The sequence below is a fragment of the Capra hircus genome, chromosome 14 (genome assembly GCF_001704415.2).
Source record: "Capra hircus breed San Clemente chromosome 14, ASM170441v1, whole genome shotgun sequence".
Lineage (NCBI taxonomy): Eukaryota > Metazoa > Chordata > Mammalia > Artiodactyla > Bovidae > Capra > Capra hircus.
The window spans coordinates 27,378,915-27,391,220 of record NC_030821.1 but is presented as its reverse complement, the minus strand read 5'-3'; the positions used below and the strand labels follow the sequence as shown (position 1 = coordinate 27,391,220).

At 47.1% G+C, this 12,306-nt stretch overlaps 1 protein-coding gene across 7 annotated transcripts in view; it reads left to right on the top strand.

Annotated features, from left to right (window-relative positions):
• SYBU (syntabulin) overlaps nt 1–11,922 on the top strand; it is an 89,378-nt gene extending 77,456 nt beyond the window's left edge. For all 7 annotated transcript variants that reach the window (XM_018058358.1, XM_013969267.2, XM_018058357.1 and 4 more), the window contains 3 exons: nt 5,079–5,282; nt 7,585–7,734; nt 10,048–11,922. In XM_018058358.1, coding sequence (XP_017913847.1) covers nt 5,079–5,282; nt 7,585–7,734; nt 10,048–11,164 — 1,471 coding nt within the window. In that variant the 3' untranslated portion in view covers nt 11,165–11,922. The remainder of the gene's footprint in view (nt 1–5,078; nt 5,283–7,584; nt 7,735–10,047) is intronic.

Sequence of the window (12,306 nt, the reverse complement as noted above, 5' to 3'; positions counted from 1 at the left end):
GGAAATGGCAGCCCACAGAGGAGTCTGGCAGGCTGCAGTCCATGGGGTCGCCACACAACTGAAGGACTAACACTTTCTCACTTCACAAACAACACTTGGAAGATTTCCAAAGACCTCCTCTTAGAAAAGGCCAACTCGCTGGTCTTTCTGAGAAATTCTCTTTCTTAAACCCAAACTCTAATCTGACTAGAGGCAGCTAGAAGTGAAAAGGAAAAAAAAAAAAAAAAAAAAACCTCAGGATTTGGAGTCAGATGGACCTGGGTTTGACTTGAGCATCTATCATTTATTAGGTATAAGGAAGACCCAGAGTACCCAGCCTCAGTTTCCTGTTCTGGAAAATGGGGTAATAATGGCATTCACCTTCCTGATTTAAATGAACTGAGAAATCTTTGCTACCCTATGGACTAGCCCGCCAGGCTCCTCTGTCCATGGGAATTCTCCAGGCAAGAATACTGGACTGGGATGCCATGCCCTTCTCTAAGGGATCTTCATGACACAGGGGTTGAACCTGTGTCTCTTACGTCTTCCGTATTGGCAGGCAGGTTCTTTACCACCAGCGCCACCTGGGAAGCCCCTTAACACAGTGCCCAGAAGTCAGGAAAAGAGTCATTAGATGGTTATTTTTAGTCAATAGTGATAAAAATAATACTAATGAATGGGCAAGATGCTGGTGCTGCTGCGGCCAATGGTGGTGGTGGTGGCGGCGGCGATGGTGATTTTCATATCAGTTTGCTCCGGCTGTTATAACAAAAAAAAAACACAGACTGGGGAGCTCTAAACAGCAGAAATTCACTTTCCACCATTGTGGAGGCTGGAAATCCAAGGCGTTGGCAGGACTGGCTTCCTGCGGCAGCCCCTCTCCTTGCCCATCTCGTCCTTCTCCCCTCACGTGGTCTTTCCTCTGTGTCTGTGTCCAAATTCTCTCTTCCTATAAGCACACTAGTCATATTGGATTGAGGCCCACCCTAGCACATTGTTTTAACAGAAATACCCCTTTTAAAGCCCTATTTGCAAAAACAGTCACATTCCTAGGTGCTGGGAGTCAAAGCTTCCACCTGTGAATTGGAGGGGGACATTGTTCAGCCTGTGACGATGATGATGAAGATGCTGAGGGCAAGGGTGAGGATGTTGCCTGAAGGAAAGGGCAAGGGCTGTTGAAGGGAGATTCCCCTGGGTGGCTTCTGAGGATCCCTTCTTCACCTCCCTGTTTCTCTCATTTCCAGTTACTGGTTCAGGTTTGCAGGAAGGGGCACAGCGTAGCAGAATTCTCTCTCTGTGTGGACTGCATTTGTCTTAGCCACCAGTCCAATGGACTTGGGGAGGACTAGGAAGGCAGTGTCAAATTTGCCTTTGCATGGCCTTGACAAGCCTGGAATCCTGTTTCTCCATTGAAATTTTTTTTTTTTAATCATCATCCACGATGTTTGTACCCATGTTTGTACCCACATAAGTTAGCGTTTGAACTAAACTAAATGTAAGGGACAGAATTGATCATTTAAAGCATGCAGTTTCTTTTTTAAAAGTTAGCTCTTACAAACAGCCTAGTAACTCATTTCCTGAAATATATTTCAAGGCTCGATTGTACTTGAGTAGTGTTTGATAGCTTGAAGAGTTTTTGCTTTATTTTGTATAGCAGAGGAATTCTTACAAAATCCTCATCTCATTTAATTTGTATGTCACTAATCATACATCTTAGTGCAAGCACCAAACTAAAAAAGTTGGTGGTGAATTCTTCAGGTTAATAACCACATACCCCGCCAGTAGCTAGTATACCTGTTTACAAGCCCCAAACAATATATTCCATTTGTGGAAAGATGGAGACATATCTGTAGAGTTAAGAGACCTGGATTTAAATCCCAGTTGAGTTGTGAGCTCTTGGACCAGTTTTTTTTTTTTTTTTTCTTTTTTCCCCTGCCTGAGTGCATGCTAAGTTGCTTCAGCTGAGTCCAACTCTTTGTGACCCCTTAGAGTGTAGCCCGCCAGGCTCTTCTGTCCATAGGATTCTCCAGGCAAGCATACTGGAGTGAGTTGCTATGCCCTCCCCAGGGAATCCTGTCAACCTAGGGATAGCACATGAGTCTCTTTCATCTTATGCATTGGCAGGTGGGTTCTTTACCACTAGCACCACCTGGAAAGCCCTTTCCTCCCCACTGAGCTTCATTTATTGCTCATAACTTGAGTACTTCTCATACTTCATGTAATGTAAAAGGAAAGTGATCATCTGACCAGCCTTACTGTCATAAATCTTATTGCCATGATGGTCAAAGTTAACTGAAACAATGTTCGTAAAGCCCTTACAACAGAGCCTGGGTTGCAGAAGGTTCTTGGTGAAGAATTCCCTGGATCAACATGAGGGGTAGCGCTTTACTTTTTCTCCTAACTTGTAATGGTTAACCCTCCACATGTCTCATAGCCACATGAAGAAATAGTCAGGCCAGTTGGTGCCAGACTTAGAAGTGAAGCAGAGAGAAGCACCTCCCAAGCCAGAGAACATGTTCTTTCCTGCCCTGCCCCTACCACAGAGTTGCTGAAGTTGGTTTGTCACAAAGCCATCAGCCCATCTGTTCCAAATAAAGTGTCCCCTTTCACAAAAAAAAGGCAGAGTCCATTTGGATGATTTCAAAAGGAAAGAACTTTTTAACTTTAGAATTTCATGATGTTTCATTTATATGTGATTTACTGGGTTGAGTGCTGGTTCAAATTGTATCAGATTTTAAGTAATTGCAATTTTGGAGCCAAGTAGACCCAAGCACACACACTTAAACTGACATTCACTGGTGTTTCTCAGTGAGATGTGTCTGTTGGATACACTTGCAATCAAAATTGCAAACAGAGACTGTCAAAAAGCAGCCCTACTGTATGAAAAGTATCGTTTTCCCTTTTACTTCCTTGTAATGTCATCATGATATATTCCTGACATAGATGTGCTATCCTATTTAAGTAATTTCTACATTCTTAAGATGCTTCCTTACATTGCATTGCTGTTTAGTCATTGTGTCCAACTCTTGGCGACCCCATGGACTCTAGTCCACCAGGCCCCTCTGTCTATGGGATTTCCCAGGCAAGAATACTGGAGTGGGTTGCCATTTCCTTCTCCAAGGGATCTTCCTGACCCAGGGATCAAACTCATGTTTTCTGCATTGGCAGGCAGATTCTTTACCACTTTTCTGAGCCACCAAGAAAGCCCATTCCTTACACTGTTTTGTGTGTATGTGTGCTCAGTCGTGTCCACCTCTTTGCAGCCCCATGGACTGTAGCCCACTGGGCTCCTCTGTCCATGGAATTCTCCAGGCATGAATACTGGAGTGTGTTGCCACTTCCTCCTTCAGGGGATCTTCCCGACCCAGGGATCGGACCGGCACCTCTTGCATCTCCTGCATTGGCAGGCAGATTCTTTACCGCTGTGCCACCTGGGAAGCCCCATTCCTTACACTAGGGAGTGTCAAATCTGTGGAACTAGATTAACAGAGAAGTTCAAACAAGATTATCCAAAAATAGTACCTTGCAGTTGAATTGGCCTTAACAGCTTATCCATTGTATTCAACATGCATTCTTTATTTCCCTCACCTCTGTGAAAGTTTTCATATATCCCCAATAGTAAGTGGCTTACTTGCTAAGTTCCTAGTAAGTGGCAGTGCCAGGACTTCAACCCAGTTTATTCACTTAGCAGTCATTTAGGGAGAACCTACCTGTGCTAGGGGGCAGTGGGGATGTAAGAGCACAAGCTGTCTTTCTGCCCTCAGGATGCCCTAGTCTGGTGGGAAAGACAGACAAGCCTGCCATGGTGACGCAGTGTGATAAGTTCCATGGTGAAGTCTGCACAGCAGGTTGGGAAGCCCTAGGGGACGGCACCTACACCAGCCTAGAGAAGGAAGAGTCAAGAGGAGGCTGCTTGGAGAAGGTTCCCATCTGTCTCAAAGTAGGAGGTATCCAGAGGCTCAGGGTAGGGAGCAGAACATTCTAGACAGAGAAAATAAGTTCAGAATTAAAAGGATGATGGAGAGCATGGACCATCAGGAAATTAAATTGTCTGGAATGCAGGGGAAGGGGGGAGGAGGGGCAGAGAGAGGATGGGTTGAATGCGGTGGTGTGGGGATGGGATCAGACCTTGGGCACTGTATTAAGGAGTCTGGATTTTATTCTGGAAGCTGAATGGCTTTGAGGAGGCCAATGACACTCAAATTGCGCGTTGGAAAAGCTGCTTTCACCACAGGGACAGCCTCCTTGCTGAGAGGGCAAGACAAGAGGCAGGGAAAGAAAAGGGGCAATATTTCAGCAGTCAAATGATAAAGGTTTTGTGAAGTCAATGGGGGCTTCCCAGGTGGCTCAGTGGTAAAGAACCCACCTGCCAATGCAGGAGATGTCAGTGCCATCCCTGGGTTGGGAAGATCCCCTGGAGGAGGAAATAGCAACCCACTCTAGTATTCTTGCTGGGAAATCCCATGGACAGAGAAGCCTGGTGGGCTTCAGTCCACACCATCCAAAATGGTTGGACACAACTCAGCAACTAAAAGAACCACAAGTCATTGGGAGTAGAAAGAAAAAGAAAACATATAGGTGGTTAAAATTATAGACGATGCATTTATGTGGGTTATATTTATCTGTCCTGTTTTTTCCTTCTTCCTTATGGGCAAACTCCTTCTCCCTGTTCCTCCAAATGATCCACCCCAGTTTTCTGACCCAACATGAACAAAACCCGAATATTTTAAAGAAGAAACAGGTATACTGAAATAGACGCCACATCTTTAAAACAGCCTCAGGAACAAAACTAAACCAAAGCAACCTTTTACATGGTTTGTGTTCTTAGCAGGCAGCTGGGTTTAATCCAAAACAAGCTTTATGGTCAGAAACTATTTGAAAGAACAGCAGAGGGAGGGAGCCCTGTGCTAACACAGGAAAGAAAATATCAGGCAGGTGGGAAGAAGGCGCTCATAAAGCCACATTGCTCTAACCATTATAGGGTTGACCCCTATAGGTTGGATTTCCTCGGTGGTGACTAGGTTTAACAAGGAATAGAACGTTCACACTTGGTATCCCCGGCCCCAGGCACTCTAACATGCTTCATGCTTCTCTCCCAGTCGAGGTCCCCATGGGCGGAGCAATGGAGCTTCGTCCTACAAGTCTGGCAACAGCCCACCCTCCCCACGGGAGAAAGACCTTCTGGCCATGCTCTGCAGGAACCAGCTGAGCCCGGTTAACATCCACCCCAGTTATGCGCCTTCTTCCCCGAGCAGCAGCAACTCGGGCTCGTACAAAGGAAGCGACTGTAGCCCTGTCATGAGGTGAGTGCCATCTGTCTCCCGACTCATGGTTCTTAGTTTGTCCTACTTGTAAGCTTCTCTTTAAGAAAAAAAATATATGTATATTATATAATAAATAATTATATATATTATATTATATTATTATTATAATATATTAATTATATATATTAAAATATAATATATATATACACATATATATCAGTTCAGTTTAGTTCAGTTGCTCAGTCGTGTCCGACTCTGCGACCTCATGAATCGCAGCACGCCAGGCCTCCCTGTCCATCATATAAAACTCGCGGTGGCTTCCCTGGTGGCTCAGTGGTAAAGAATTCTGCCTGCCAAGTAGGAGAGTCAGGTTCGATTCCTGGGTCGGGAAGATCCCCTGGAGGAAGGCATGGCATGGCACTCCAGTAACCTTGCCTGGCGAATCCACCAGGACAGAGGAGCCTGGCGGACTACAGTCCATGGGGTCGTAAAGAGTCGGACACGACTGAGAGCCTGAGCCAGCATGCATCCAACTCTCAATCCCCTGCCTTGTTCTGCAACATGACACATCTCTTTACTTTCCTGCACTCAGTAACAATCCTTCAAGGGCTGCTGCAGAAAGGACAGGAGCCACAATTTCTAACAAGGCTCAGCAGTCCCAGGAATTACTGGCTAGGCAGGAGAAATGGCACAGCAGCAGTAGGACGGTCCTACGCATTTCCCTTCGAATGGGGAAGAGTCGTTCGTGTGTTTGCCGGTTCATTCAAACACCAGATGTTTACTGAGTACCACACTGTGTCCAGTGCCGTGTGAAGCACTGGGAACAGAGACATAAACAACAGAGGTCCCCGTGCTGATGCCCAGAGGAGAAGAAAAACAGTAGCCGTCTAATGACAGAAATGCGTTAGGATTATTCTGCAAGTGCCTCTCATTCTGTGTAAAAGCTGGGAACGGGGAATTCCCTGGCGGTCCAGTGGTTAAAGACTTTGCCTTCCAGTGCACGGGAGTGCAGGGTCAGTCCCTGGTCAGGGACCTAGGATCCCACATGCCTCACAGGCAAGATATAAAAACAGAGCAATACTGTAATAAATTCAATAGCGACTTTTAAAATGATATGCATAAAAAAAACTTTAAAAAAGGTGGACACGGGATCCATTTGGAGGGGTCAAAGGAGGCCTTTCTGAAAAAGCGAAATTGAAATGAGATCTGAAGGTCAAGCAAGGAATGAATTAGTCCCTGGAAGGCACAAGGTTGCAGAAAAAAGGAACTGCACATCCAGATGGGCCCTAGCAGGCCAGTTGGGAACTGGATGCTGGGCACGGGCCATCTTGGATGGAGCACAGGCTCAGGGCCAGCAGGGTGGATGCGGTGGCTTGGCCCGGGTCCTAAATTGGGGAAGAAGCTGTCAGCCCTCCTTCCATCTTCCTCCTCCGAGGCATCCGGGTCTCATAGTCAGCTTTCTTAGAGCAGGAGGGATGCCCCGCTCTCAGCCAGGCCTGACAGGGGCCAGGACTCCAGTGAAGGAAGCTTCATAGTGCCGGACGCCTCTCTTACAAACCCTATTTGGTTCGAGTAGACCAGTCCTTTTCCCTTCAAAAGAAGGAAACTTTACACCAAATCAGCACACTCACGTCAGGGACTGATATCAGAACAATCTGAATTCAACCAACAACAATCAAGATCTTTAGGCAACTGGCACATTGTGTGGAAGCGAGGTCATCTCGCTCCCTTCCTGCCCCCGATCATTGTCCTTTAACATAACAGCCTCCTACTCTGAACTGACAGGCGGGTCTCTGGACAATTGTGCATTATTTTACAGGAGATCGTCCCTAAGCCACAGAAAATCTCCCTCTCCTGGCCCTACCCCCTTGACAAAGCCCCGCCCTCAATCTTCCCAGTTATGCGCAGTCCTAAGAGTGGCAGGTGGATGATTGTCCCCCTTCTGAAGTGAAGAGAAGTGAAAGTTGCTCAGTCATGTTTGACTCTGCGACCCCAAGGACTGTAGCCTGCCAGGCTCCTCTGTCCATGGAATTTTCCAGGCAAGAATACTGTTCCCTTCTCCAGGGGATTTTCCCAACCCAGGGATTGAACCCAGGTCTCTCCCGCATTGCAGGCGGATTCTTTATCGTCTAAACCAGCAGGGAAGCCCAAGAAGACTCCAGTGGGTAGCCTATCCCTTCTCCAGGGGATGTTCCCAACCCAGGGATCAAAGTTAGGCCACTCACTGTTGGGCTTTAAGATCCCAGCACACAGCTGCCATTTCTTCTCAAGCTGTTATAGCTGTGCCTTAACTTTCCTTTTAATAGAAAAAGTAATATTTCATTTACTTGGATTGTTTCAGGCGGTCTGGAAGGTACATGTCCTGTGGTGAAAACCATGGTGTCAAACCCCCAAATCCTGAGCAGTACTTGACTCCTCTGCAGCAGAAGGAGGTTACGGTGAGACACCTGAAGACCAAGCTCAAGGAGTCTGAGCGCCGTCTGCATGAGAGGTGAATTCGCGTTCCCTGCACGCTGTGGCTTAGAATGCTTTCTTTTTCCATAAAGTGAAATGTGAATCCACGCTGTAGAAAAGAAGAAAAATGACTTCATTTAATTTTTGTCGGATTTCTTAAATCAGTCTCTCAGAAGAGTCATTTGATAATCCTGAGTGATTTGACTCTTTCAGGAGTTCAGAGAACCCTCCTGGATTGGAAGGGACCCTCTGCTTTTCCTGGGTGTGTCTAGCTTTGACGTGAAGAGCTGGGTGTGTGCAGAGCTATTTTTAAAGGACAGAACACTTGCAGGAACAATGCCGTACTTCCAGTAGAAGGGGTCACACACAGTCGGCCCCTATGAAGCCCTGTTTATCTGGGTCAGAGAGTGGATGGCCGTGTGCATTGTGATTCCTGCAAGCTATTTCTGTGCTGAAGGAAAAGGTTCATTATTCTTGGCAGAGTGTTACGGTAATTGAAAAAAAAGAAAAGCAACAGCCCAAGCTTAAGAGATCTTATCTCAGAAAGAAAAGACCTTTGACGTCTTGGGACAGGCCAGATTTTTGCTTGGTAGTTTTTCTGAGAGCTCTGACCAGGGTTGACGGTGACATGAGTCAGATCATACTTTCTGGAAGTCTTGTTTTATGTTTTGAGGATTCTCTGGGACAGTTTGAATCTCTGGGAGGGAGGTGTGGAAAGGCAGTGAAACTAGAGAATAGTCAAGCCTAAACTTGAAGCAATATGTACAACATCTCTTCAAATATGTCAGAATCCTGACTATGTGGTCCTGTCATATTCACTGAGAATGAGGACATACATTTACATTGACTAGGAAGAAATTATATGTAAGAAAAAAAAATTTTTGACAAATATCTAGAAATACTGTCCTGTGAAGAAGCTAACCATTCCCTTCAGTGTAGGATGGATCTAATATCATCTTGCCTGAGAAGAGATAGAATTATCAACATTTCATAAAGTCCTTGAAACATGTAACTTTCTATGATTTAAAAAAATTTTTTAAGTTATCATTGGAATATGCTCAGAACTGTTTTGCAGTGCTAAAGTTTATCAGTCTGTCTTCTGCCTTTGACACATAATTAAAAGTGATATGGACTTTCCTTCCACAGATTGTTTTGTGGACATATGAAAGAGTAGGCTATGGAGATTAAAGCAGGTTAAGAGACTCTAACGTGTTCTAATAAAATAATTTCCAATATTAAATACAGGACTGCCTCGGAGATATTGCAGGTTTGGTTCCAGACCACTGCAATAAAGCAAATTGTAATAAAGTGAGTTATATGAAATTTTTCGCTTCTTAGCACATATAAAAGTTGTTTTATTACACTGGAGTCTATTAAGTGTGCAAATACCTACTGGAGAAGACAATGGCACCCCACTCCAGTACTCTTGCCTGGAAAATCCTATGGACGGAGGAGCCTGGTAGGCTGCAGTCCATGGGGTCACTAAGAGTCGGACACGACTGAGCGACTTCCCTTTCACTTTTCACTTTCATGCATTGGAGAAGGAAATGGCAGCCCACTCCAGTGTTCTTGCTTGGAGAATCCCAGGGACGGGGGAACCTGGTGGGCTGCCGTCTCTGGGGTCGCAAAGAGTCAGACACGACTGAAGCGACTTAGCAGCAGCAGCAGCAGCAGCATTATACCTAAAAAAATGTATAAACCTTAATTTAAAAATATCCTAATTGCTAAAAAATGCTAACCAGTGTCTGACAAAGCAGGGTTACCACAAACCTTCAATTTGTAAAAGACATAGTATCTACAAAGCATGATAAGGCAAAGTGCAATAAAAACTAGTCTGTATTAAACAGAGAATAATGCTTGAAAGATGGCTCAGACCGTAAAGAATATGCCTGCAATGCCGGAGACCTGGGTTTGATCCCTGGATTGGTAAGTTCTCCTGGAGGAGGGCATGGCAACCCACTCCAATATTCTTGCCTGGAGAATCCCCATGGATAGAGGAGCCTGGTGAGCTACAGTCTGTGGGGGTCACAAAGAGTCCGACACAACTGAGCGACTAAGCAGGATGCTTGAAAAGTACTTAGTGTCATGTCAGACATAGAGTGGACACTATGAAAAAGGAGAGAAAAACAATCATAGCAAAATTTTTATTCTACTTCTAGTTACTGTTCTTATTTTAGCTATTTTACAATTAAAAGGTGGGGGCAGTTCAGGGCTAATACCTTCAAAAGAAAGAAAAAAAACAGAAACTTACATAACCTGTATGTTTCGGTGGGAGAGCATGGGCTCCAGACGGGGTGTCAGAATTGACATTTTTTTTTTTTCCTGAGCGGCGCTTGTTTTCTGGCTCTAGGGAGAGTGAGATCGTGGAGCTGAAGTCCCAGCTGGCCCGAATGCGTGAGGACTGGATTGAGGAAGAGTGCCATCGGGTGGAGGCCCAGCTGGCCCTCAAGGAGGCCCGGAAGGAGATCAAGCAACTCAAACAGGTCATCGAAACGATGCGGAGCAGCCTGGCCGATAAAGACAAAGGCATTCAGAAATATTTTGTGGACATCAACATTCAGAACAAGAAGCTGGAGTCGCTCCTCCAGAGCATGGAGATGGCGCACAGCGGCTCGCTGAGGGATGAGCTGTGCCTCGACTTCCCCTGTGAGTCCCCGGAGAAGGGCTTAGTCCTCGGCGCGGCCTTGGGGCCGTCGGAGGATGCTCTGTCCCCAGAGGAGCCGGCCACGGAAGAAGGGGCCGACAGCGAGTTGCTGGGGGCAGACGGCGCGGCCCCCGGCGAGGATGTGTTGGAGGAGCTGGTGACAGGCGCCATCCCGGAGCCGGAGCTGCCGGGCGCCGAGGTCCTGGCGCTGGGCGGCGAGGCGGCGGCGGTGGGCCGCCGAGGGCGCCGCGCGGTGGCGGAGCGGGCGGTGCAGACCGACGTGGTGCCCTACAGCCCGGCCTTCTCCGAGCTTCTCCGGCACGTGCTCCGGCTGCAGGATCCCTGGCCCTCCTCCAGCGCCGCGACCCCCGACGAGGAGTCCGGGGACGACTCGACCGAAAGCTTCCCGGAACCCATCTCCGCCTTCGTGGTCGATTTAACTCCCCGGAATCCAAACTCGGCCATCCTTTTGTCTCCCGTGGAGACCCCGTCCCCCGCGGCGGGTCCCGTGGCGCGTGGGAACCGCCTCATGAGAGAGCTGGACTTTGCCGGCTGGGAGGCGGCGGCGGAGGAGGAGGAGGTGAGGCTGGACGGCCCGGGCCCCCTGGCCCGCGCAGGGGGCATCGCCGGGCGCTACTGGAGCCGCAGCTTCCTGGTGGATCTGCTGGCCGTGGGGGCCCCCGTGGTCCCCACCGTGCTGTGGGCGTTCAGTACTCAGAGGGGGGGCACGGATCCCCTGTACAACATCGGGGCCCTGCTACGGGGCTGCTGCCTGGTGGCCCTGCACTCACTCCGCCGCACCACCGAGCACATCAAAACCTAAACAGACGATGTGGCTTCGGTGGGGTGGGCCCGCCTGCCCCCACCCCGTGTGGCACGGTGCCCGGTGGAGAAGCCGCAGGGTCGACCGGTGGCGGGCCTGGTTCTGTCGTTCTTTGCTCCTCGGTATTTGATTTGCACTATATTTAGTTGAAAGCCTGTTCCCTGTTGAAAACCGGAGGTATCTTCAAAGGCATGGAGACCTGGTTCCAGTCAATGTCCCACCGGTGTGATAGAGAAAGCATGTTTGTGACCCTGCCCTTGTCGTCCGAGGTACCCCTGCTTATTATCCTAGTGGTTCAGGAAGAGAAAATGCAGAGTTTGCACTTTCAAGACAGCTTCTGTAAGGCTGGCATGTTATCTCCTTGCTTTGCTTTGTCCCGTTTTTCAAAAATGTGTAATTGTTAACAGCATTCCAATGGTCTTGTGCATAGCAGGGGACTGTAACCAAAAATAAAAATGTATTTGTGTAATGGGTTGGAAGAAGTCTTGAATAGCTCTTTAGTGTCTTACTTGGGGTTGATAAGGTTTGAGTGTTTGCAGTTTTTTTTAACTAAATGTAGCTCCAGAGTCTGAAATGGCTTGTGTGTTCCTAAACCTGGTAATTGATGAAACTGTATGTAAGGTTTACATTGTATTAACTTATTTTTTGCTTATTATATATAGTGTTTTGTTGAAAATCATTTGTAACCACACACTTCAGCATGATGAAAATAGAGATTAGTGTTTCCATTGAAATAAATGTTCTATCCTCCTATAAAATAACTATCTCTGTGATTTTACTTCTGCATATGATAAGAAAGACTATATGGATGGCACACCCTTCCATCGTTAACAGTAGGAGCTGTAAAAATGGAATTAAATGATAAAAAGGGAAAAATAATTGTTTAATAAATGTGAGGACTTCCCACTCTATCTTTTAAAATGCATTATTTTCTGGGCTTCCCTGGTGGCTCAGTGGTAAAGAATCTACCTGCCAATGCAGGAGACACAGGTTCGATCCCTGATCTGGAAAGATCCTACATGCTGTGAAGCAGCTAAGTCCCTGTGCCACAACTATTGAGCCTGTACTAGAGCCTGGAAACTGCAACTACTGAGCCCAAGCCCCGTAACTACCGAAGCTCGAGAGCCCTGGAGTCCCATGCT